Below are 27,409 nucleotides of genomic sequence, written 5' to 3' on the forward strand. Positions count from 1 at the left end.
AGGTTCTCATAATTCATGCATCAAAGGGTTAATGTATTCACAAAGGGGAACATCATCTACTAATGAATAATAAAGACCATGTGAAACTATATGCTTTGGCTAAGATTCTTATCTGTGTTTTTTTTAAGGTCAAAAATCAATCTAAAAACAAATATTTTCTTTCCAGTAGAGATAACGGCTTTAATACTAGTTTTTTTTTTTCGTGCAAATGCGTAAATATTTCTCATTGTTGATGTTCTAGCAGACACTGTAGGCTATATGTGTCCTTAGGTGCATGTGTTGGTGTTAGATCATCTAATCAAGGAGCAGTTCCTGCCCTGAATGAACTCCTGTTGCACCAGGCGGCGGGTCAGTTGTCAAAACAAACCAACCAGGGTTAAAATATAAGTTCCTCAGATCTGTGAGATGTTGGGTTTTTGCGAGTGTATCTGGACATACTTCAAACGTCACCTGACATAAATCTAAACTTGCATTTTTCACCGCAAAAACGCCGAATAAACACGAACTCAAAGGCAACATTTTCCCAGCAGATCTCTCTGTAAATAGCTTTACATCTAAATACATTTATTTTCACTTGAATGCATCACTGTTCTGCGCGTATTCCGTGCGTAATAAAAATATTTGAGAAAAATACCAACATTTCTCTCCACATGGCTCCACTTGTGAACTCAACTGTAATGTCATGGCATGGTGAAACACTTCATTCATGAGTGCACCCAGCTGGCTCCCCCTTCTGCTTTTTTGATCGACACTTTTTTTTTTTTTTTTTTTCCTGCATCAGTGGGATGTAGGTTTCTATCAGGATCTTGCGCTCAGCCTTGCGCTCCAGTTTTTTTGAGCGCAGGAAATGATGGAAACCATTCTGCTGGAAGCCTTTTGGATCGAGTGGCTTTTTTATTAATGAGAAGGAGAACACTCACTAGAAGTCATTGGGGTGACATTTATATATTTTCAGGTAGGACATACTTCTAAGACTTAACTATTTTTCCACTTTTCACTTATTTTCTATCACTTTAATCTAAACAATATCGCTTATTTGATCCGTTATTTCCTTGCATTGTGCTTATAAATACTGCTATATCTTTAAATGATCTTATTTTGCAAACCGACTCTCATTTTCTAAAACCAAACGAGAGGTTAATAGATGAATATCGGATCAATAGCTAAATATCAGGGTTTATCTGTGTGTCAGTAAAGATAAGTTGAATTAAACTCTTTTTTTCTTGTAATAATATCCGTATCTTCTACTTTTAATTCAAGTGCACACATTTTAATGTCCATTTAAAACAAATTGTGACTATCAGTAGTTTGTTGTTTAGAAATTGAGCTTGTGCGCCCCCTTTTGGTCATATAATATACTGTAAACACAAGAGTGATATCAATGTATGCTTGGATATAGCGTCTTTTTTAGGCTGATAGACATCAATCAATCAATCAATCAATCAATCAATTAAAGTTTTATATTTACATTTAGATTCAACAAGTGGTTATATGTTTATGCCTTCACTTAAGTACTGGTTAAAATTTAGTTACTCTTGCTTGTATTATTTTAGGTTTTTTTTTATTATTTACACCAAAAAATACTTGTTTTTGTCATCAAAGTATCATTAAACTGAGAAACTCCAATCTAGCATAAAAAGTATTATATAATCTAAAATTAAAATCAAAATTGTAATCAGTGTTTTAAGATAAGAAAAATAAACATCTGCATTATTATGGTCATTATTATTCATCTGCTAAAAATTATTTGAAATTTAATCAGTAAATGATGTGCCTTATGTTTAATTAAGCTTTGTTTGTTGAATTGAAGTTTATGGGATGCTTTCATGCTTTTATTTATTGATACAAAGAACAATAATGAAAAAGAAAATGGTTTAAAAGACTCTTGTACCAGGTGACAGGCCCAAGGGGATTTAATTTTCAGTCAGTAAATGAATTTTGTCATGGGACATTTCACTCAGGTGTCATTATAAATAAACTACTGCCCATCTGTAGTTTGACCCCACCTGTGCAGTGTAGAGTGGTATACACTGTGCTTTAAGTACAAACATCGTCACTTCATGTGTACACACAGTGAACTTGTGTAAGAGAAGGTTTTACTAGTGCACACCCAGTTTATTTCCAACACATAATCATTTCATTATCTGTTCTGTTTTCAGGGCGATGGACCTCAGTCACACGCTGTGTCTGCTGCTTTGTGCAGCTGCCCTGACTGTCTCTGGAGTTTTGGGTAAAGATGAAAACAACATGGAGTATGTGTGGACAAAGCAGAGTCTCCCAGTGCTGTTGGATGCACACACACAGCTTTTGAACACTCCTATGTTCAGAGACCAGGAGGAGGATGAAGAGGGACCAGGGTCAAAGAGGTTCTGTGGGATAGAGTGTCAAAGCACACTACCACCTATGGACCGATCTGAACAAGAGCGGATTCTTGGATATGAGACCATGTATGAAAATGGTACACGCACACACACTGATATTACTCTGCAAGGTTTGAACAAATCTGCAGGTGTGGCAGCAAATGCACCAAAAAACACCCGCAGGAAACGTCAAGTTTATGGAGCAGATGGACGCTTTGTTATCTCAGATTCACAGTTCAGTACCAACTACCCTTTCTCCAGTGCGGTTCGCCTCTCAACAGGCTGCTCTGGGGTCTTGGTGTCCCCAAAACATGTGCTAACAGCAGCCCACTGCATCCATGATGGTAAGGATTACCTAGAGGGTAGCAGGAAGCTTAAGGTTGGGGTGTTGCAGATCAAGACTAAAAGAAGGGGAGGAGGTAGGAAGAGAGGAGGGAGAGGACGGGGTGGGAGGAGAGGCCAGCTGGAGGAAAAGGAGATGGTCAGGTAGTAATGGAGGAAGGTGAGGAGCAGAATAGTATAGATGGGAATGTAGTGAGGAGAAAGGGAGGAAGAGGCAGGAGGCGAAGGGGGAGAAAAGATGTGGTTGAGTCAGAAAGAGGAGGAGATGGAGACAAAAAGAAAAAGGCCAATCGAATAAGGCGCAGTGCTGAACCCAGAAAACAACCGGTATTTCGTTGGGCACGGGTCAAACAAACCCGAATCCCTCAAGGATGGATCCTGCCTCAGAGCTCAGCTAAATCTGTCTCCCCTGATTACAATTATGCCCTTTTGGAGCTAAAACGCCCCCTCATGCAAAGGTACATGGAGCTGGGGGTAGCGCCCTCCAGCACTCCTCTGGCACGGATCCACTTCTCAGGTTATGACGCTGATAAAAGCCTGCTGGATGGGCGTGGAGACGGGAAGGTGGTCTACCGCTTCTGTTCAGTGTCAAAGGAATCCAATGATCTGATGTATCAGCACTGTGACGCACAAGCGGGCGCGACAGGTGCGGGTGTGTACATCCGTCTGAGGCAGCAAGACGGAGATGCAGGCAAGAAAGGGAAGTGGCAGAGGAGGGTGATTGGGGTGTTTACAGGTCATCAGTGGATGGAGGATGGAGACCAGACAGACTTTAATGTGGCAGTGAGGATCACACCTACGAAATATGCCCAGATCTGCCACTGGATCCACGGAGATCCAAGTCTTTGTAAAGAGATCTGAACTACATAAACACGAGTCTGCAGAGGGAAATGATCTGCAGACACTTTGAAGACGTCAAGATCAGAACGAGTTGATCTAAGGTTGTCTCATTTATGTCAGTGTTGTGCATATTCATGATCCATTCAGACATTTAAAGACTTTGAGATCACATGTTGAAACACACTTTTCCAGAAATCCATGTGAATCATTTACAAACAGGAAAACGTAACAAATTTGACATGAGTTGCTTCAGTTGAGTGTTTTTGGTTTTTTTTTTTGAGAGAAAGGAATGACAGTGGAGTCTTGCGATTTCTCTAAAACATCTAATTTATGTCATTCTAAATCTGTGTTGCTTTTCTTGCTTTGTATGGAAGCATTTAAGCAGAACTGGGGATGTTAGTCCTCATTACACTTTGTATTAAAATGAATACTGGGCTTTCACAGCATGTATACAATATGTATTTTGTTAAGATATTTTAAGGGTTGTAAAAGTTTCAGAATATATATTTTTTTGTTTAACGATGCATTTTGCCTCTTAGAAGCTTCAAGGAATATTCAACCCATTTTTTCCCCCTCAAAACAAATAACTGCAAATGAAAATATTGAATAAAAAAAAAAAAAACAGTCTTGACAAAACCAGAACAGAGATAAGTGATGAGCCGTGAGGGTTGTTTGGATCACATCTACAAAATATGTCCAGATCTGCCACTGGATCCACGGAGATCCAAGTCTTTGTAAAGAGATCTGAACTACACAAACACGGGTCTAAAGACACTCGGAAGACGTCAAGATCAGAACGAGTTGATCTAAGGTTGTCTCATTTATTTCAATGTTGTGCATATTCACGACCCATTCAGACATTTAATGACTTTGAGATCACATGTTGAAACACACTTTTCCAGAAATCCATGTGAATAATTTACAAACAGGAAAACATAACAAATTTGACATGAGTTGCTTCAGTTGAGTGTGTTTTTTTTTCTTTTTGAGAGAAATGAATGACAGTGGAGTAATATGATTTCTCTAAAACACCTAATTTATGTCATTCTAAAACTGTATGTGTCTCAAGACAAAAAAAAAAAAAAAAAAAAAAAAAAAAAAAAAAAAAAAATCTGCATTGCTTTTCTTACTTTGTATGGAAGCATTTAAGCAGAACTGGGGATGTTAGTCCTCATTACACTTTGTATTAAAATGAATACTGGGCTTTCACAGCATGTATACAATATGTATTTTGTTAAGATATTTTAAGGGTTGTAAAGGTTTCAGGATATATATATATATATTTTTGTTTAACAATGCATTTTGCCTCTTAGAAGCTTCATGGAATGTTCAACCCACTTTTTTTTCCCCCTCAAAACAAATAACTGCAAATGAAAATATTGAATTAAAAAAAAAAAACAGTCTTGACAAAACCAGAACAGAGATAAGTGATGAGCCGTGAGGGTTGTTTGGATCAGTGTATTTGTATTTTATTGCATCTCATTTGGACTCACATGCAGGTGGGGTGAGGGAGGGAGGACGACACCATCCATAATGGCCCCAAATAAAACCGGAAACAACATAGCCTTCATATGAATACTGAGCAAACATTATTTATCCACATTCTTTTTGTTTTTATGAGTCATAGTCATCTTTATTTTCTTTCAACACTTTGTAATGCCACAATGGATTAAGATACAGTCACTTTGGAAATAAACAACACACAGAACATCCAGCGTACTTGAGTGCTTTACAGTGAGAGTCCCTGTGACTTCCAGTGACAGTGCACGACTGCAGCTGGGTCACAAACGACCCAAAGAGGACTGAGGCCAGATTCCAACCACATACACAAAAGCTTCCTTGCCTCTTGAGCGCCACACAACGTCGAATGTCATTTAGTGCGGACACTGAGACAAAAAAAATGAGCTCTTTGAGAGACTTCAAATGCATCCCAGATTAGTCTGTGTTGCACGATATGATGCAGTACCACTTCACACCAGCAGAGAGCGCAACAGTAAACACTCCAGGCAATGTTACCTTTCAATACTGCCTCTGATTACAGATCGAGAAATATCTACAAGGAATGGGGGAAGTTTTTGGATCTACTTGCCTTTTTTTTCAACCATATAATTTGTTGACATAACTAAAAATATATGATACATTTTTTTTCCATTTCAAAATAAAGATTAAAGAAAATATGTATAATCTATCATCAAAATAGTCTAAAATGCATATGTCAATTTGAACACAGTTCACAAATTTTTGCATGTTTCACACAAAACCCCTAAAAAACGATGAAATAAAAACAAAAACTGAACTGAACACCTTTTGGTGTGTTCAATGATACGTCCAGATTTGCAGTGCAAGTTGTTTCCAGATACGTTTTGATCAGATGTTGTTCTCCAGAAAGTAGACAGGTGGAAGGATGGATGGATGGATGGCCAAGCAGAGAGAGAGGAACAACCAAGTTTTTAATGACATAAACACATAGCTCAATATAAGTTTGGACAACAGGAGTAGAAGAGTGGGAGGGGGTTGGCAGGTGAGGTTACGCACACCGAACACAGTCCACATTTAACAACACAGTCCTCGTCTGGGAGATGCGCAAAGAAACCAACACAGTATGCACCATTCCAAGTCAGCTGATACGCGGAAATTCAGAATGAATCTAAATACACATTTATTTGATTTTTTTTGTTCATTTTTCAATAGTATATTAAGTAAAGGTTAACACTGAATTACACACACACCCACACACACATAAACTGAATTTCGTTTTCTGTATCTAGGGTTCACATTCACAGTTGTGCTACAACATTAGATAGGAAGGGCAGGGGTTCTTTTAGGGGCTGGTAGAAGGTCAGAGGGCAAAGTTAGTAGAGTTGATGGCTGATTGGCTGAAGGAGCTGGGGTATGACTGAGGGGAGGCAGTGGGGGAGTGCAGACATCCACATCACCAGAGTTCCAGACACAATGACAGACCTGGAGAAGAGTGGAGAAAATGATTAAAACCATTCGTCTCAACAGGAAGAGGTCAAATATAACAGGACCTAGACAGACTAAGACATCAGAAAAAAGAAAACAGCACTAATTTTACAATTCAAGATATGTTTTTGAGAAAAGTGAACAGACTCATCCTGGAAGTACATGACTATTTCTTCTTAATTCCATATACATTTTTGTCATTGAGAGAATTTATCTGAGTATTTTCCGACTTCGAATGATGCAGCCCTTTTAAACAACTCAATACTAATCCTTTCACTTCAGGAGAGTTTAATCAGTCTTTCATGCATGTTGACATGCATAATCTTTCACATTGATGTTTGGTGTTTTATGCCACTACCTCCACGCTACTTAATTTTCTTTGATGGTTTGATCATCCATCATCCTCCTAATCATGTTTCAGTGTTTCAGTCATGTTCATTTTAAGCTACTGACTCTACTTCATTCTACATCTGCACATAGGCCACATAAAGGGAGAATGAGCCTGCATGTTGGAAATAACAGCAGTATCGATGCAGAGGTTTAAGCACCGTGCCTTCTGCTTTGTCATAATGAAAATAAAAACTTAATTTTTCATTATTTTTTTTGTTATAGCTTGCATCTTCCTCCTATCAGATCACTTTATTGTCAGGAAGATTACATCAAAGATGCACTGCAAAATGAAATGACAATGCAGGGTCAACACTAAAAACACATATAGTTAAAAAGAAACGCCTGAGATAAAATATGTTCTAAAATACTGGTGAGGAAGTGTAGTGGATAAATAAATAAACATAAAATTAGAGAATAAAGTAAAAAGTTATTGCACAATTATTCCAGATGTAACTGCACATAGTCAAGAGACCAATGCAAATAACACTGTGTTACAATGCCAGATTAGTTTAGTTTAGTTTATTTATTTCATTTCATTCATAAGGTAAAAGAAAGACAGAAAAAGAAAAGCTGCTTTTACATGTCAGCAAAAATGACCACATTGTGAATTAAAGAAGAATAATCTTATAATCTTCCATCTCCAGCTTTCTTTCCTCGATCCAAACCAAAAGGCTAAATATAAATATAGATGAGCTGACATCATTCTATGGTGTTTATAAAAAAAAAAAATAAAACCACTTCTCCCAACTGTCATCTTGAGACATGGAACAGAGCAGTAAATTCACATCTAGGTCACATCTGACAGAATCTGATCAGCGATTTGTACATCAGACAACCACATATTTGACCCCTGTACCTGTCTGAACCTGTGATTAGACAAAACCTGCCTCATGGGGTAGATTTTCTGCGGCCTGAAAACACACGCAGAGCAGATGCAGAGGTCTCATGTCCTCTCAGACCAGCTGAATTATAATATGCTGTCAGGTGAGGTCGGTACGGAATTTATGCTTTGTCATGCAAAAAAAAAAGAACTATCAAGCGCAGCAGATTTATAATAAAACTCATCTGAACATACTTTACAAACTGCAAAGTGTGATCAAACGTACCTTAAGAGTTTACAGGTCTGTCCATCTACATAAAATCCTTAATGTTGAGATCATCCAGAGCATTCCTGGGTGGTGGGGGCTTTCTGGGGCTCTGGGCGGCACCAGACATCTGCAAACACATTTTCTTTCAGGACTGGAACTATCTGAAAGCATTTTTATGTATGTGTTGTAGCTTAACCCTTAAAGACCCAAACTCTCACCAGCGACCAAAATCATTCACTGATATAAAATGTTTAATCGCTGCTGATCTACTAATTGTATCAATACATGTAAATAATTTGTGTAAAATGCATTTTGGCATCTTTTAATGGTCATCAGATATGACCACTTTGGATGTTCAGAGGCTCTGTTGTGAACGTGGAAACACTGTCATCTTCTACAACATTGATTCAGCAGTAAAACCAATGGAGTTTGGTAAATGACAGTGGTTGGAGACACGTATTTTATGCTCAATTAATGATAGATTTTGCAGAAAAATTTTGCTTTTTCTTCAGTTAATAAACATCTACATTATCAGTAAATTAAATATAGGAAAAGACCAGATTTTCACTTAAAAATGTAAAATACAGAGCATAATATTAGAATAAATGGTGATAAATCACTCAAGAATGGTTAAAAATAGAGAAAAATTAATTTGGGAGCTGCCACAAAAGTAACCCTGGGTCTTTATGGGTTAAAAATGAGTGTGTTACCGGTGCTCCAGGGGCTGGGCCTGCTCCGGCAGCAGGGAAGCCTGGCCTAACCATGGGCATCATGGGAGCGCCTGGTGCTCCGGCCTTACACAGACACAAGTAAAAACAGACAATGAGACACAAATCGACTGTCTGAAGGGTTTGTGGGCCGCCTAAAGGGATCATTGTCCATCCGTGTCCATTAATGTCCACAGAGGTTCAGGGTCATTAGTGGGCTGGACTGGTGGTCTTACCATACTGAAGCAGGGGTGAGTCCCCATAAAAGGAGGGACACCCATGGGTACGGTCTAAAGGTGTGGAGGGGAGGGAGGCGTGGGAGAAGGAGGAGTTGGGATGTTACTACACTACATGTAACACAGACAAAGACGTACTATGCAACACAACGCACACATGCACAAATGTAAAAAAAAAATGACATAAATATGGCAACACGCAAAAAAAAGGTATACAGACAAACACAGAGTTTTTCTGGGTAATATCAGCTTTCACACCACAAATGAATAACCAACATGGCACAACAAAACCCCTCATTTTACCTATGAAACTATAGAATTGATTTATTCATGCAAAGGGATTTAAAAAGCAGACAATAGGCATGTTGCAAGAAAGAAAGTTGGAAGTGAAGCATTTCCTTTGTATAAAAATACAAATATTTGTTGCCGAATGACAACAAGAAAAGCCAATATTTTAAAAATCTTTCCCAGAGGTTTCAAAGAAAGTTTAAGCTGAAGAGAAAAAGCCATTTCCAAGCAAATTTTCTCAATTTGGCACTATCATTTGCCACTTCATCACTCTCCAGTTGACGTTTCAGAAATAATTCGTCAAAAAATCTTCTAAACTTCACTCAATGATGATGTTGCCTGTAACTAGTGAGTGTTTGATTATTTAAATCCATCAACAGCAGGAGTAGTTCGCTACATCTGGCTTCTACTGGGTGTTTTGTTTTCTCGATATACTACCACGCCTTCCAGTGTTTCATGTGTGAGGAACCTGGAGAGCCAGATGAAGGGATGGGTGCTAATCTCTCTGTCGCTGCCATGCGGATTCACTCCATGCTATAAGACACAGACAACATTTACCATGGGGGCACCCCAACTGGGGGGAGCTACCTGAGGGGCCGCTGGAGTTCCCATTGTGAGATCTGAGGGACAAAGAGAGAGAGAGAAGAGAGGAAGCTGCAAAATCACTGCCTCCACTAAAAGACTGTAACAGACCAAATATGGGATAAAAACAAGCAGGTTGTGAGGGTGCATTGAAGCAACAGCTTGACATCTTGGGAAATCTTTACTTTCTTTCATAGCTTTGGAGCCATCATTTTGTCTGTGCACAAAATATGAAGTTAAAGTTTGTATCTTTACCTAGAATTAATTGAACTTTTCCTTTGAAGTTACTAACACCAGTAAAACTATTAAATAACATTGTATCCTGCTTTATACGTGACCAGAGGGTAGACTACTGTATATGTATATGTATATGTATATGTATATGTATATGTATATGTATATGTATATGTATATGTACAGGGGTTGGACAAAATAATGGAAACACCTTAAAAAATCAACAAAATATAATTTGATATGGTGTAGGTCCGCCTTTTGCGGCAATTACAGCCTCAATTCTCCGAGGTATTGATTCATACAACTTGTGAATTGTTTCCAAAGGAATTTTAAGCCATTCTTCAGTTAGAATACCCTCCAACTCTTTTAGAGACGATGGCAGTGGAAATCGACGTCTTACTTGAATCTCTAAAACTGACCATAAATGCTCAATAATGTTGAGGTCTGGGGACTGTGCCGGCCATACGAGATGCTCAACTTCATTAGAATGTTCCTCATGCCATTCTTTAACAATTCTAGCTGTATGGATTGAGGCATTATCATCTTGAGGTGAAGGTGTTTCCATTATTTTGTCCAACCCCTGTATATGCATATGTATATCCTCCTGAGACCCAGTAATGCATTTTTGTCCTCTGTAGTGGACAAGAGTTTCACAGCTTTACTTAGGAAAAAAAAATCCTGTCCACTGCAAAGAACATTCCATAAAAAAATCTACTAAAAATAAAAATTGTATCTGAAAAACTGTTGCATTATGTTTTTTCCAATCAAAATAATTATTTAATGTAAAAAAGTCAAAACATTTACTTTCCTGGGTTTCAGGAGTATATGTATATGTATATGTATATGTATATGTATATGTATATGTATTTGTACATGTATATGTATATGTACAGTATATACTGCTGTTTTTGTGTCTTTTTAATCTATTCTTGTATTTTAGTCTATCATTTTGCTTTTTTGTTCTTCTGTACAACACTGTTTTTAATTGTACAGCTGTTTTATGTCTTTAATCTATTCTTGTATTTTATTCTTTTATTTTGGTTTTTCCCCTGTAAGTCACTTTCAAAAAAAGTGTTTGCCAAATGCATAAATGTAATGTAATGTATATATACATTTGCCTAGCTTTTTTGCACAGACCGTATTTGGCTGACTGCTGTTTTCCTCACTGCAAACTCACAATATTTTATATTTATGTATTTTAATTGTTTTTTCAGTCGTGGAAAAAAATATTAGAACCATCAAAGTCATCAAAATAATGGTTATGCAATCAAGTACTAATGCCTGTGTGTATCATGTGACTAAAACGGACAGAAAAAAAAACATGAAATGCCTAAAAGGTCTGTTTTTGTCAGTACAATGCCATAGCTACTGATGTAAGAACTGAAGTGATTTTGGTTACTATCAAGAAAACATGGAAAATGGCTAGATATCAGCTCTGAAATTAAACTCTTACGAGCGATTTTTGTTGTTATCATTATATTTGTCCAAACAGATGTACATTTAGTTGTATCAGGCATTAAAATGAACAAGAAATTGAAGAAAACAAGGGTGGTCTAATAATTCTTTTCCACGACTATAATATCACCACCCATTAGGATTACATAGATTTCACATAGGAGTTACTTAAAAACTATGATTCATATTTGACTTTTTCCCATAAATAATGAGTTATAATGAGATACAGTAATAAATATGATGTGTTTTAAAGGTGAACTATGGAAGACTGCTCATGTGCTTATGTGAAGTTTGTATAGGAATCTGTTTTGTGCGGGAAGATGCCACAAAGAAGAGCCACGATACTCCATAATACTGATTTCTAATGTGGCGGTTTCAGGTCAGATTGTATCATACCCACTCTTGAGTTCTTCAGGACCTCCCTACTGTTCCTTAACTGCTGTAACATTGTGCAACACTAGCTACTGTTTGTTTAGAAATGCAGCCAGCTAATGTCAATGGAAGTCCATCTCCCGGCATAAAACAACACAAATTTCACATGGGACACAAATATGAGAAAAACACCTAAAAAAAAAAGTCAAGATGACAAAGTTCATTTATGGGCTATTAATCTTAATGCTCAGTCTTTATACTAAACTAAGCTTATTGCATTTCCCAAAATGTCAGTATTCATTTGCACATCTAAAACAATGCTCCAGTTAATCTGAACATCTACTTACTACTTGCCATGTTCGCCATTGAGGTGTCAACATCACCTGCCTGAGGCGTCACAGTGGGCTTCATTACATCTCCTAATCCATCAAATACTACAGGAGGGAAGAGCAAGGAGGAGCAAGGGGAGGGGACAACGGGATATTTATCATTCCTCAATGCAAGCAATCCTCACACTCTACTATAACTCAGTAACAGGCTCTCTTACTACAGGAGATTACCATGACAACCGATAGATGTCTCCATGACAACAGAGAGAGGAGAGCTATAGAGGAATGTGAGCTGAAGACTAAGTTAATATCATAAAGGTAATGTCTTTAGAATGAGAAATATGGCCAGTTTTAATGTGTTTAGGATGGGAAAAATGGTTTTGTAAAATAAATAAATAAATAATCGTTTTCAACAAAGCTGTATCCGGAACCTCAAAGAAAGAACCTGTCAGGTTAAATGATTTCAAATATGTTCACAAAAAGGTATGTGAGCAAAATGTATTCATAAAGATAATACATATTTTTAAGAAAGGGACATAAACTCACATTTGCAGTGTGCAAACAGAGTTGGGAGTAATTCTTGGGTTCATTTAACTAATTTGCAAATGTTGTGATTGCGTGCGATTTCTACACAAATTATGATGAAGCCAAAATCAAGTACAGCATCTATTTGGGTTAATTTATAAAGAAGCACTAAATATAACCGCTACTTCACACATGCTCCGCAACAATCAGGCATCTGGTGGAAAGGGACAGTGCAGCTGAGTGTGCACCACTGCAATGCAGCAATGCACTGTGGGAAATTAGCGTGTTAAAGAGCAAGGAAACTCACCCAATCAAATGGCAGGAAGCAAGCAATGAGCCAGCCCAAGAGCCAGATGGAGAGAGACAGTGAGGAGGAGAGAGAAGAGAGGAAAAGAAGCACAGATGCCAGAGAAAGAAAAAAAGTGCAATGAGGTTTTAAAGGAGCGGGCGACGATGAAACCATTGGAGTTCAGTGTGTGAATGATGGAGAGAAAGGAAAAGAAGGGTTAAGGCCTTAAAGCAGTAGTATTAGAGATCATCAGTTACATAACGTGAAGAACAATGGTGAGCTGTCCCCATATTGCCATGGAAACAAAATGAAATGAAACCAGTTGAGTCAGGGTAGCTGGGAAATATTAGAGGAATTCCGCACATGCAAAGAACAAAAGCCATGCAAATGAGTTGAGCTAGTGATGATAATGATGATTTAAAGGTGACCATATATGGACAGAAAATCCATAGATGCAGCTGACGTAAATTTGACACCGGACCCACAACACAAACCTAAAAGAACATATAGTGTATAAAACCTCACTTTACTGTGAATTAACTATTACTGACAAAGACCATTAAGTCAAACGGCACAAAACTACGGAAGCCGAGAACAGCCGTGGATTTATATATTATTTTATGGTCGTTATCTCATGATAATGAATTAATTAATTCATTATCTCAAGATAACAAAGATCGTTTTCTTGTGATAACAAATTAATTTATTTTGTTATTTTGTAATAGAGAACCATGTACAGAACTCAGATGCAAGCAGGTACCACATCTTCCACATCACAGCCGTCAAGAGTGTACAGAGCAGAACACACATTCAACAACAACTTACCGGTAATATAGGAGACAGATGTAGGCTCAGTCATATAGCAGCTGTGCAATGATGCACTTTAATTGGATCACATGGTGTTGGTGACGCTAGCGATTGGTGATCTATATCACCTGTTCACTCTAGGTGGGGGTTTGGTGGCGAGTGGGTGATGGGGGGATGTTTACTTTTGGCTGACCACTTCTTGCTTTATCCTTTTAAGTATATTTTGCTCTTATGGATTACCTCAAGGCTAATGAACTAAATCGCAGAAGATTTTGTTGATACGAAATAAAGGAATCTTGTTTAAACCTTGAATTGCTCTTTGGACTGAGGCATGTCAGGCAATTTCCCCTTCTCATCCGCTCAGCAACATAAACTTTGTTAGACAGTCGCCAATAGGTATGCTACAGTAACTACGAGAAAACAAACTTTGCTATCTCGAGATAACAAATTAATCAATTCGTTGTCTCGAGATAACAAAGTTCATTTTTTCGTAGTTACTGTAACTTGCTGTAAGTTACTGTAAGTTGTTGTTGAATATGTGTTCTGCTCTGTACATCACATGGCAGCAGCAGCTCTTGAAGACTGTGAAGTGGAAGATGTGGTCCTGCTCGCATCGAAGTTCTGTATATGGTTTTCTATTACGAAATAACAAAATAAATTAATTCGTCATCATGAGAAAACGATCTTTGAAAACGACCATAAAATAATATGCAAATCCATGGCCATTCTCGGCTTCCGTACAAAACAACCATCTCAACAGATAAACATTTTAAAACTAGACGGTCCACTGAGGCTCCTCATTACTATAATGCTTTGCTGGTTTCTTTGTCTTTCAGTAGGATTATGCAAAAACTACTGACTTAGATTGCATGAAAATTGGGCAAAGAGAAGGCTGAGCTGTAAAATTTTGGAACAGATCCCACAAAAAATACAAAAAATACAAAACTTAAGTCATTTTATATTTTTTAGAATCCACAATGCCCCTGTTTTTTTAGTTTCTTCTCATTCTTCTTGGATTAGACAGACTTTATGTGCTATGCAATAGCTTTAGTGTAGTCCTACTGACAGAAAGCCAACCGACAGACACAGACAATGACATTACCCCCATGGCCGAGGTAATGAAAGACACCAATAAAGTAGCAATGTACCCAGTGGTACCCCAGTAAAAAGCCTTCATGCAGTTACTCATAAAGCACCAGAGTGAACTTCAGTGAAATGGAAACATGTCAGTACACCCTCCACAGTACACACTACAGTAACCATGCAGGTTGACACTTTAGCATGTGATTTTACCTGACATGAGCTCAGCACCGGGGGCAGCAGGCGCAGCGGCGGTGGCAGTGGCAGCAGCAGCAGGGGCGTCTCCTCCTGTGGACTCTGGCAGATCAACCCATAAACATACCAACCGCATTGTATGAAGCCAGGGTGAGCCATTTCCATCGCAGCATAAAGGTAAAGAAGGGGTAATAGTCAGCCTTCAGGTTCACACTGGTAATACCAAACACAGTGTTCGGAGTTAGAAGGGAAGGAACGCATAGATTTGTATGTACACTTAAGTAGCCAAGGAAATATTAGACACACAAACACACTCATTCATCAGTTCATACTCCATTAATTTGTGTAGTAGTGGCACAGTATCTTAAACTGAGACATTTAGACCAGAGGGAAAATGTGGAAAAAAAAGTTAAAATGCAGATCTAATATCATTACAGGCAGTTAATGTCACAACTGTCAAGGTTTCCACAGGTCCTTAAAAACTAGTGTTTTGGGATTATTATGCTATTGTTAGCTTATTGAATGTTCAGTCTCACTGTTGAAATATAGAATGTTTCCTGATTCTGACTTACAGTAAAACCTACCAGTGTTTAAGGGACATGATATCTTCTGGACAGGTAAATGTCACTTAAATACACTTCGGCCGAATCCCAATTCACCCCTTACCCCTACCCCTCTATTTTGCGTGTTCACGTGAAGGGGTAGGGGTGTCCCGATTCCTGATGAGTCGTAGGGGAAGGGCTAAAAAGGGAGGGCTGTTTTCAGGACCACACTATAAATGGCGGGGTATGAGAAATCTCCCATAATTCTGTTTGAATCATCGGCAAGATGGAGGTAAGCACAGCAAGAAAGTACAGCAGTGTGATGAAAGAAACACACAAATGTACGTATTTTCTTTGCAAATCATTTGATGGACTGTTTAATGCCGTTTCAATGTGTTATAGACCACATTTCTGCAATTTGTGGTTGATAGCCATAAAAAGATGCTCAAAGCCCATGCAACAGAGATGGTTACAGCTGCTGACAGCATGGTAAATTCTTTCAGAAACGAAGCATCTGTTTATTGTGGCATCATGACTACTGATGACGTAGCAGGACTGGAAGGATTGTCTGTCTCATTTCATAGGGGAATGTTCCCCTACCCCTTAGTGCCAAGGGTTAGGGGTAAGGGGGAGGGCCAAGGGGTGAATTGGGATTGGGCCTTCATCTCGATAGATAGATAGATAGATAGATAGATAGATAGATAGATAGATAGATAGATAGATAGATAGATAGATAGATAGATAGATAGATAGATAGATAGATAGATAGATAGATAGATAGATAGATAGATAGATAGATAGATAGATAGATAGATAGATAGATAGATAGATAGATAGATAGATGTACTTTATTTATTTATTTACAGAAACAAGCAAAACCAAGCAGTTGGATGTGAAATGAATCCAAAAATGAATAAATCATGGTCTTAAATTTGCAGCAAACCCTGATTTTAACCTGACTGAGCCTCATCTTAAGTAAGTAATGAATAAGAAAAGCAAAACATTCAACGGCAAACCTAGTAATCATGACTGGCTAAGGGTATTATTATTATTGCCTACTAATGTTCTCCCTTTTGTTTTCATTCATTTTTACAGCCACAGTAAGCACAGTAGTCGTGTATGTTACCCACCACCAAACAGGTTCATGATGGCTCCTGTGTCAATTTTTGTTGGGGGTGCTGAGGAGAGGATGGGGGCAGGGGAGCTGAACACGTCTGCAGGGGAGGGTGAGGTGAAGATGATGTTTAGACCCCAGACACACACATGTACGTATAACTAGTTTCATTATAGAAGATATATACCAATCGCAACAGCAGTGCACGCAGAACATGCTGGAATAGGAAATAGAAGTTCAGCAAACACTTCAGACAGCTCAACCGCTTTAGCTGACCTATAAGGGAGCAGTCACAGCAATCTCAATTCCCTTTTTTTTTCTCTGATTAAAGAGCAAAGCTGAAAAAACAGGCACTGCAAGACAGAAGAGTAACACTGCACTAGAAGTAGTAGAATAGGTGCAATGGAGTACCTGCTGTAAACAAGTCAACACTGGGAGCGGGATCTGCTTTGGTAAAGCTTGTGTCTGGTATAGAATCAAAGAGATCTACAAACACATGCATATCAAGAAACAGGGTTATTAAAATGTTAACACACATGAAAATGGTGATAATATTCACATCTGAAAAGTCAAGGGCAAAAGTTGCAGATTAAACAGGCAGCAGCCACCACAAAGACACATTTAATATGTGCACATTAGCCATGAAACCGGCGAATAAATGTGAGGAGAGGATGACAAGCAGCGTCAGACTGAGGAAACAGGAAGTTAGAAACAGGCCACACACACTCTGTAATGTTTACCGCTGAAAAGGTCGGTCGAAGGGTTGGTGGAGCTGGGGGCTACGGGAGCTGAAATGGTTGCAGTGGTGGTGATGGTGCTGGATGCACAGCTGAAGAGAGGTGAAGGGGAAGGGGATGGGGAGGGGGAGAGCTGGGGCGCCACAGAGTTAAAACACACATCCAGCGAGCTACCCGGGGGGTTATTCTCCACTGTCATCATGGCGAAAAGGTCTAGACCTGAAGAGGCTGCGTTGGAGTTACCATCTGAGGGAGCGAAGGGGTCTTGGGGGGGGTAAAAAAAAAAGTGGGATGGGGATGAAGAAGAAGACATGTGAGTTATGGAGAGGAAGGTGTAATGTTAGATGAAAATAGAGAGAAAGGTGAAATCTGACAGTGATATTGATGTTATGAATCTGACAAGAAGGAGTGATGAGGGTTGAGGGGATTTACAGGAGAAGAGAACGTACAGGGGCCCAACGCAAAAACAACATCTACGACAAAAGCAACAACATGATTGAACATATTCACTGTAAACCTCAGGAGCAAACCAACCAAAGATTCAGCTTTTAAAAACAACAACATTAATCGCCAGCTGCTACAGGCAACCTTGTCAAGTCACAAAAAGCCCAAATCTTCTAGTAACAAAGATAAGATGCTTCTTCAATCACCATGGTAACAGCAATAGCACTACCCAGACAGCATCAGTAATGGACGGTGAATCTGTTCACCTACACAAAGCCTTGAGATGAAAACCCGATTACAACATGCACTAAATAATGAAAGCACATAGAAACATACACACCTACACTAACAAATTATTAAACATCTTTTTGTGATAGTGATGAAAAAAATGACATTTATTGCATGATTTTCTTAAGTCTACTGCTTTCAACACTAAGTATCTTTCAGTGTTAGTTTGATATTTGAAGGTTTTTTCATATTCACCTGCACAGAGAGGCCACCAAAATGTCTGACCAGCATAATTCCTGGTATTACAAAAAACTTTAGGTGGCAATCGCATTGTGATATTCAGCCTTTATGAATCTGACACAGAATCCTGACTCAAACAATACACAAAGATTGAAAGTGGACATTAAGAGAGAAAGGAAATGTCTAGTGTTAATTAAGTTAATGTTAGACAAGTGTTGAGCTTAATACATATATGTATATGTACAGGGTGGGGAAGCAAAATTTACAATGAACATTTAGTTGTTTTTTCTCAGCAGGCACTACGTCAATCGTTTTGAAACCAAACATATATTGATGTCATAATCATACCTAACACTGTTATCCATACCTTTTCAGAAACTTTTACCCGTATGAGTAATCAGGAAAGCAAACGTCAAAGAGTGTGTGATTTGCTGAATGCACTCGTCACACCAAAGGAGATTTCAAAAATAGTTGGAGTGTCCATAAAGACTGTTTATAATGTAAAGAAGAGAATGACTATGAGCAAAACTATTACAAGAAAGTCTGGAAGTGGAGGAAGCAACAAAAAACGTACCAAAGCTTTTATTAAAGCTCTCAAATCCAAAATCCTAAAGGATCCAACCAAATCCATGAGAAAAATGGCAATTGAACTTGAGGTAGACAACAAGACCGTTAGAAATGCAGTGAAATATGATTTGAAGTTAAACTCTTACACAAGAACACCAAAACACTTGTTGACAACAGCAACAAATCCAACTTTAGCAGTTTTTGGGAATCATGTTTATGGCCGCCTTCTAGACCAGATCTAAACCCTCTGGATTATGCTATTTGGGGCGTTTTAGAACATGCTACCAATAGAACATCACACAGCAATGTCGACTTTCTTAAAGATAATATTAAAGAAGAATGGGAGAAGTTGTCACCCGAATATTTGAGGAACACTTGCGCAAGTTTCAGGAAGTGTGTGAAGGCAGTTATTGAGAAAGAAGGAGGACACATAGAATAAAAACATTTTCTATTATGTCAATTTTCTTTTGGCAAATAAATTCTCATGACTTTCAATAAACTAATTGGTCATACACTGTCTTTCAATCCCTGCCTCAAAATATTGTAAATTTTGCTTCCCCACCCTGTATATATTTAAATGTATATGTGAGTATATGTACATATATGTGTATTTATTTATTTGTAAATAATTATTATTTTTTATTTAATTCATTTATTTATTTGTGTATGGGTATCTATATAAGTATGTGCATTTTCATTTTCATCAGTACTTTTGTTTTAATTTGTGATATTTAAAATGCCCTATGTGTTATTTCGTCCATCTGTTCATTTATTGTTTATTTTAAAAAAGTGTATCATTCCTATTTTATATATTGCATTGGTTTATAAGTTTGAAGGACACTCAATAAAAAAAACGTGGAAAAAAGCTAAACAAGTTTTGAGCAATGTTAATGACTTCTTTTGCTGGACGCAAACATTAGACTCGCCCTCAAATCTGGCCTGTAGACCAACTCGACTCCACTCTTGGTTTGTTTTTTTTGTTGTTTTTTTTTAATAGTTATGCCTGATGAGTGTCATACCTTCTAATATTATTGCTTCTATTTGTTCATTTATTTATTTATTCTCAGATTGGGATGCATTACCCGGGAATTTGTAGGGTGGGGGGAGGGATGGGGTGGGTATTGTATTTATGTTATGTAGAAAATCCAAAAGCATTGTTTTTTCTTGTATGATTGTCACTTTTTTTTTTTTTTTTTTACCTTGATTCCAATAAAAAGAATGTTGAGAGAAAAAAAATAAACATTCAACTCAATTCATTAGTATGATTTAATTTTTTTTTTTTTTTTTTTTTCTTGACTAAAGCAGGGATTGTTACAAATGAGTGATCGGCCTCTACACAATATTATATTATGAAGCCTTTTTCAGACCCATTTAGTAGGATATGAGCTTTGTACTAATATCATAATCCAGACATTTCTAAATTTGGTGTGTCCTCTGGAGTCATAAACTGCCATAAATCTACAATTTTATGGATTATTCCAATGTCAAACTACTGCTTCTTTTTGTTGAGGTTTTTGTCTTGTTATCTTTTACGTCATATCTGTCTAGTTATGCCATTTTCATTTTGTGGGATCTTCTACGTAATTTTTGTCTTCTTTCATCTTGTATAACTGAAGCCTTTTCTCTACATTTCACGTATCTTTAAGGTCAACATTTATCAACTCTTCCAGAGATGACTTGTCTTCTGTTTTCATAAGATACATCAATCAGCATATTATATACACTCTGCCAATGAACAATGCAATCAAAACAGCTCTGTGATCCATTTTTGGCCCCCACCCTGAGTTCAGCAAACACAGTCATAATCTAAGTGTTGACAATAAGCCAATTCAATGAAACCAAAGCAGCCAAAAGGAATTCAACCATCAATCATCATTAGTTTCATTATTTTCCTGCACTTTCGGAGATAAACATATAAGAATGCAGATTTATGATCATGTCAGGTGAACTGTCTTTTAGTCACTTTATCACCTTTAAGTAACCCATAAAGACCCAGAGTGACTTTTGTGAATTTTTCTCTCTATTTAACCTTTCCTGAATTATCACCATTTATGGTATTTTTTATTTTGGGAATTTTCAGGAAAAATTAAGTATTTTCTTATATTTAATTTACTGATCATGTAGATGTTCATAAAAGCTCAGATTAAAATTGAAGGTTATTGTATCAGAAACAGAGACGACTGAAGAAAAAACTGATTTTTCGGCAAAGATATTACTAACTGAACATAAAAGAAGTTTCTCCAGCCACTGTCATTGATCCAACTCCATGGGTTTTACTGGTGAATCAATGTTGTAGAAGAAGACGGTGTCTCCATGTTCACTTCGGAGCCTCTAAAACAAGGGTGTCAAACTCATTTTCTTACGGGGGCCACATTCAGCCCAATTTAATCTGATGTGGGCCGGACCAGTAAAATAATAGCATGATAGCCAATAAATTATTACAACTCCAAATGGTTTTAGTGCAAAAAATGGCATTAAATTATGCCAATATTTACATTTACAAGCTATCCAAACAAAAAGGATGTGAATAACCTGAAAAAAAAGAAGTTTATAAAGAAATATAAGTACAATTTTATCAATATTCTGCCTTGACTTATCATTTATACATATGCATTACAGAGCAGATCTACAAAGGCACAAAACATTTAGTAACAGGCAAAATATTGTTAAAATTCTACTTAATTTTCTGTAGACATTTCAGGTTGTTCATATTTGTTCAGGTTATTCTTATTTTATTGTTAAAGAATAGTTTGTTAATGTAAACATTTTCATAATTTTATGTTTTTTGCACTAAATCAAAGAGAAAAAATTGGTGTTGTCATTATTTATAGGTTATTATGATATTATTTTTGACTTTGATGCCCTAACTTGCACTTTGCAAATTCATCCCGCTGGCCAGTTTGGAACCTTTGGCGGGCCGGTTTTGGTCCCCGGGCCGCATGTTTGACACCTGTGCTCTAAAACATCCAAATGGGTCATATCTGATGACCACGAAAAGATAACAAACTGCATTTTACACCAATTATTTACATGTATTGATAGGATTAATGGAACAACAGTTATTAAACAGTTTACATCAGTAAATGCTTTTGGTTGACAGTGGATGTTTGAGTCTTTATGGGTTAAACATACCAATGCGATAACTGATCATCCTGTATTTTGTGCATCCAAGTTTTGATCTTTAATGTATCTACTATTTCTGCCAAAAACTAATAAAAAAGCATACACCATAAACTAAAACTCCACTCCAGAACCTGTACCTGAACCCTTTTAATTAACATCTGAAGCACATACACATTCATTCACACACCAAACACACATGGACATCAGTCACCCACCAGCTCCAGCTCCACCGGTAGCAGCAGGGGCAGATGTGGCAGCGGCCCCGCCTTCAGCTGCTGCTGCAGAGGCTTCGGTGGCAGGAGCAGGTGTTGCAAAGGCATCTGAGGTTCACGCAAACCCCAGCAGAGGACAGAGAAGTCCCAAGACGGAAACAGATGAAGAGTAAAGAAAAAGAAGAGGAAAAAGAAAGCAAAGCAAGACACTTAATGAGGAAAAGAGACATCAAGAAAATGTAAGGCAAGTTTAGAGCAGAAATTAATCAGCACTCAAAATGAGCATTCAGCTTTACAGAACTGTAGCTGCAGCACTGATATGTAACATTAATGACCGACAGGTGAATGGACACATGAGAATACAGACAGGAGGCGCTACATCAACGTTTAATCTATTGCACAAGGAGCAGAATAAGCCTAAAATCTACGTAAAAAAAAGCAGTGACTACAAGTGTTACAGCTGCCATCTGTAGCTGTAGCCATGTGAGAGGGTTTGATAGATTTGCTTTTCACTGGGGTCAAAGAAAAGCATGGTGGCCTATCAAACAAGACGCATGTGGAGAATGAGTGTAGCAGTATGTTTTTGTGCAAGCCGAGGGTGAGCGTGTTGTGGCTTTACAGAATTACATAATGCAATAATGTCTGTGAGCAAGAGCATGTAGGATATTTGAGGAAAAATACAGTGCATATAGTTTTTACAATGCTGTCCTGCAAGTTTTATTACTATGTGGCAATCGAGTTGAAAATGATGGAGTACAATCGTGCATCAGTAAGACTTTTGGCATGATGCAGCTTTGCTTGCAGGACACAGAAAAGCTAAGTTCTGTCTACGTGTTTTGAGCATGCAGTCGTCTATGTTATCATACTGTGTGATGAGCTTTAGGACGGAGCTTTCCAGATTCATTTCACTGTGAACCCTCTGGAAGCCCACTGACCTCCCAATAGATCCACATTGGCGGCGCCAGGGGAGGTGGCGGCTGCTGTGCTAGTGGGAGGAGCTAGAGAGACTCCGGGTTCTGCGGCTGGAGTGGGCGTTGCTGCTGCAGGGGAAGGGGCGGGCTCTGCCGTGAGGGTGGGTTCAGATAGCAAGGAATCGCCCATTTCTGCGAGTACCAACGGGGTGTTTGAAATCCGCAAATAAATGGACCAAAAGAAAACCCGAAAAAGAGCAACCAAAATAACCAGTAGGAGTCACCGTTACCATGACAGCAAGCGAAAACAAAACAAAACAAAACAAAAAAGCCAATCCAAGTAAAACCAAACCCAATTAAGATCATTTGTTATTGACAGAGAAAAGTAAAAATCCAAATTAAAGTTGCAAAATTATCCAACGCCATCCGATCAGAAGCAATAAAGAATAAAAAATTAAACACCAACCAAAATGGCCCCCGTTGTAAACCAAAAACAGACAATGAAGTATGTGAAGGGGAGGGGAGAGAGAAGGCAGAGAGAAACAGAGAGACTACTCAGACTAAAAAGAACAGCTCGAGGACACAAACAGGGAGGTAACACTGTGACATTGGTACATTATGGTCTACCTCAGAGTCTACTGGAGATAAAATACTGACAATGTCTGCAGGTCACTCTTGTTCAACAGTTGGCTGACAAAATAAATCACACTGAGGTAACATGAAGGATGATTGCACTAGTCTGGACAAAGCAAAACCGGGTGGAGAACTCACCTGATCCGAGAAGGTCTACGGGAGCAGGAAACAAGGGAAACACAAAGAACAGACATGAGATTTATACCTTCAATTATTTTAGTTTAAGAGTGATTTTAGATTTGGTTCAACAACAAAAAAAGGCATGATGCATGTAAATATTATTCAAAAGTAATTGGATTATTTATGAGTTACAATGATATCATATTGAAGAAGACTAGGGGCAGAGGAAATTCTTCAGTGTTTTATTTGAGAATCTGAATCACACTCACTTTATTCTCATTGCAGAATAAGCACTGAAAATGTAAGAAAATTTGCACAGTGCCATCTCTGCGTTTAAAGTAATCAGTAATAAATGCTACAAAAAAACAAACATACACAACACAACTATATCAATAAATATGTAAAATAACTATAAAACAGCATAAAAGCAATTGTACCGATGAAGATGACATGATTTTATACAGCAATAAATATAATTATTATGATGTACATTATTTTGTTCGTTATTTGGTTTCATTTTGATTTAAGCTTCTTTAAACAAAGCAAAGAAAATCAACAAAATCAACAAGAAAGCAGAACTTAAAAGTGGGTTTGTTTGTGTTTTATTACATCTTATGTCTTTTAAGTCATTTGTGTCTCTTGTCCTTTCTTTTATCTGTTATTAGGTTATTTTATCATTTTACAACTCCTAAAATATCAAAGAACCTTCTGTTTTCTTCAGCTTTCACTCAGGCCCAAAACTGAACCTTTAAGCTTGAAAGAAATAATGATCTGATACTTTCTCAACAAGTATTACCCTCAAAATATACTTAAAATTGTATTTAATGTAAGAGTGCTGAAAAACCCATTTCAGAGTAATATACTTTATACATTACTGGATTAATGTTTTCTGTCTTTAATGTTACGCTTAGTATTCTTTAGCCTAATTTTTTAGGAATCTAAATCTGAATTAACTAGTAACTAAGGGGGGCAAAAATTACAAGATTTTCCACTAAATTATAATGAAGTAATTGTATAAAGGAGCTGAAATTGGGATATTCAAGTACACGTATCTCAGATTAATACACTATTACACTGTTGGTAGTGGTATTCAAATGTGCATGGTTCCAGCAGCTGATGTGACATAAAGGGGTTAATCTTACCTCCCCAGGACGTAGGGGCAGCTGATGGTGCCGATGGACCCGAGGAAGAGAGTGGGTCCAGGTCCAACAAAGAACTAAAGGGAAAATATGAAATTAACATATTGATGAGAGATGAGAAGGCACAGGGAAATCTCAGGTAATGAGGCAACGCTTACTCTTCGGCTGGTTCTGGAGCAGCTGTGGCACCGGCGCTCTCCCCAGGAGGAGGCTGCAGTGTAGGAACAGCGTTTGAAGATTTGGCTGGAGTTGATGTTGGAGACACGTTGTTTGTTGGGGATCCCTGGAAGTAAAACAGAGAGGGAAGACCTATGACAGTGATAAGATGATAAAAAGTGCACAGTCAAACCATCATTTCATTTCCAGTATGATCTTACCTTTGTAGGAGAGCTAAAAGAGTGGAAGAAAAAGAGATGTTGTTAGAATAGTTACATCAAATAAGATCTGCCTGAAACAGTAAATATATTATCATAGGCCTGTAAAAAAACAAAAAAAAAAACAAATATATATCAGCGTTGTACAAAGTAATAATACTTCACTACTGTACTTAAGTATGTTTTTGGAGAATTTGTACTTTACTGAGTATTTTTAATTCTGTTTACTTTAACTTTTACTTCACTGGAAAAAATCAAAATCTTACCAAGTGTATTTTTTTCATTTCTAGTCAAAATATCTCATCACACTTAAAATAAGACATAATCACCTAAAGAGTAACTTGTAAGTGAGATTTAAGAACTTATTTTTAGACAGTACATCTTAAAAATCTTGAAAAAAGATCATTTTCACTTGTTGCATCAGAAGATTTTTTTTTTTTTTGCTTAATTCAAGATTTTTTTGCTGAATTCAAGCAAAAAAAATCTGCCAATAGAACAAGTAAAAATTATCTTGGTAAGATTTCTTGAAATAAGATTTTCAAGATCTGTTGTCTAAAAATAAGTTCTTATATCTCACTGAAACGTTACTCTTTAGGTCAGTGTTTTTCAACCTTGGGGTCGGGACCCCACATGGGGTTGCATAGAATTAAAATGGGGTCGCCTGAAATTTCTAGTAATTGATTAAAAAAAAGGCAAAAATACCCAAACTTACCATAAAAATATATGGTGAGTTGAGAGAGACAAGCCCAATCCATAAAAGACATGAGAAACTGTGAAGCTGAAACTGAAGCACTGTGGTACTGTTTATCTGTCAAATGTTCATTGTGGTCAGTTTCAGATGCTGCAGCTCTTTCATAATTCATAGTTTGAGTTCTTGTTTGTTCAGTATTAATTGTCAGCCTTGTAAATCCAAGCTGGACTGACTGTACATATCCTGACCAAGGAAAATAAAATTCTCCCTTTGTGCAGTCATCTACACCTGGCTTTACTGCCTCTGTCCATAATAATATACATTATATATGTCATATCAGTCCCCGGACTTTTACTTGTTTTGTCTGTCTTGTGTGTCGTTTCCTGTTTTATTTTGTTAAGTTTCCCTCATGTGTCTTGTCTGGTGTCTTTACTTCCTTTTTGTGTTCACCTTTCCCCTGATTTCCTGACTCCTCCCTGATTGTCTCCACCTGTGTCCAATTGTCTTCCCGCCCTCTTGTGTATTTTAACCCTGTGTTCTCCCCTGTTCGTTGCCAGTTCGTTTTCTACCTTTGGTGTGATAACTTACCAGCGTTTTTTTGATCCTGCCTGCCTGTTGTGACCCGTTTTGCCCATCGACCACCGACTCTGCCTGTTCCTCGTCTGCCTTCGACCTGGTTTGTCTATCACACCTGAGTATACGCCTGACCCCTGTCTGTTCCTCCGCCTTGGTGCCTTATCCTGGTTTTGACCCCTGCCTGGACTATCGTCGGGTTCCCCTCTTGTGCTCCCGACCTGGGCCGTAACGTGGTTCACTTAAGATCCGAAGCCGAGACGATTCCCCAACTCAGTCCAGCTGAAGATATATTCATTACTATTCTGTGTGAACCTGTTACTCTGTCTATTACTAATAAATCCCTTTTAACTGTATTCCTGTCTGAGGGTCTTGCATCTGGGTCCAGTACTCGTACTATCTGTCCTAACAATATAGACTAAATGTCATCTAAAATTAATGTTTATTTGAAACATAGTATAGCAAACTATTACACAATCAAAAACAAATTAATTTTAGCAAAAAAAAAAAAAGTCTTCATTTTGAATGTCTGGGGTCGCCAGAAATGTGTGATGTTAAAACGGAGTCATGAGACAAAAATGGGTGGGAACCACTGCCTTAGGTGATTATGTCTTATTTTAAGTGTGATGAGATATTTTGACTAGAAATGAGAACAATACACTTGGTAAGATTTTGATT

The 27,409-nt window shown here is 37.7% G+C and overlaps 1 protein-coding gene and 1 pseudogene across 16 annotated transcripts in view; one reads left to right on the plus strand and one right to left on the minus strand.

The window, feature by feature from the left end:
• Positions 1-770: 770 nt before the first annotated feature.
• On the plus strand, positions 771-5,252 carry LOC115414637 (serine protease 23-like; annotated as a pseudogene).
• A 380-nt stretch (positions 5,253-5,632) lies between these two features.
• Positions 5,633-27,409, minus strand: part of LOC115414635 (clathrin coat assembly protein AP180) — a 37,791-nt gene continuing 16,014 nt past the window's right edge. For 2 of the 16 annotated variants that reach the window (XM_030127854.1, XM_030127852.1), the window contains 12 exons: positions 25,471-25,483; positions 25,252-25,376; positions 25,097-25,170; positions 23,973-23,987; positions 23,226-23,393; positions 22,291-22,398; positions 15,102-15,188; positions 12,206-12,292; positions 9,774-9,835; positions 8,695-8,778; positions 8,003-8,111; positions 5,633-6,503 (listed from right to left, as the gene is read on the minus strand). In XM_030127854.1, coding sequence (XP_029983714.1) covers positions 8,028-8,111; positions 8,695-8,778; positions 9,774-9,835; positions 12,206-12,292; positions 15,102-15,188; positions 22,291-22,398; positions 23,226-23,393; positions 23,973-23,987; positions 25,097-25,170; positions 25,252-25,376; positions 25,471-25,483 — 907 coding nt within the window. In that variant the 3' untranslated portion in view covers positions 5,633-6,503; positions 8,003-8,027. Of the gene's footprint in view, positions 6,504-8,002; positions 8,112-8,694; positions 8,779-9,773; positions 9,836-12,205; positions 12,293-15,101; positions 15,189-16,755; positions 16,840-17,150; positions 17,226-17,479; positions 17,741-22,290; positions 22,399-23,225; positions 23,394-23,972; positions 23,988-25,096; positions 25,171-25,251; positions 25,377-25,470; positions 25,484-27,409 lie in introns of all 16 variants that reach the window. The other 14 variants (XM_030127868.1, XM_030127856.1, XM_030127853.1 and 11 more) reach the window with 14 other exon arrangements.

The sequence above is a fragment of the Sphaeramia orbicularis genome, chromosome 24 (genome assembly GCF_902148855.1).
Source record: "Sphaeramia orbicularis chromosome 24, fSphaOr1.1, whole genome shotgun sequence".
NCBI lineage: Eukaryota > Metazoa > Chordata > Actinopteri > Kurtiformes > Apogonidae > Sphaeramia > Sphaeramia orbicularis.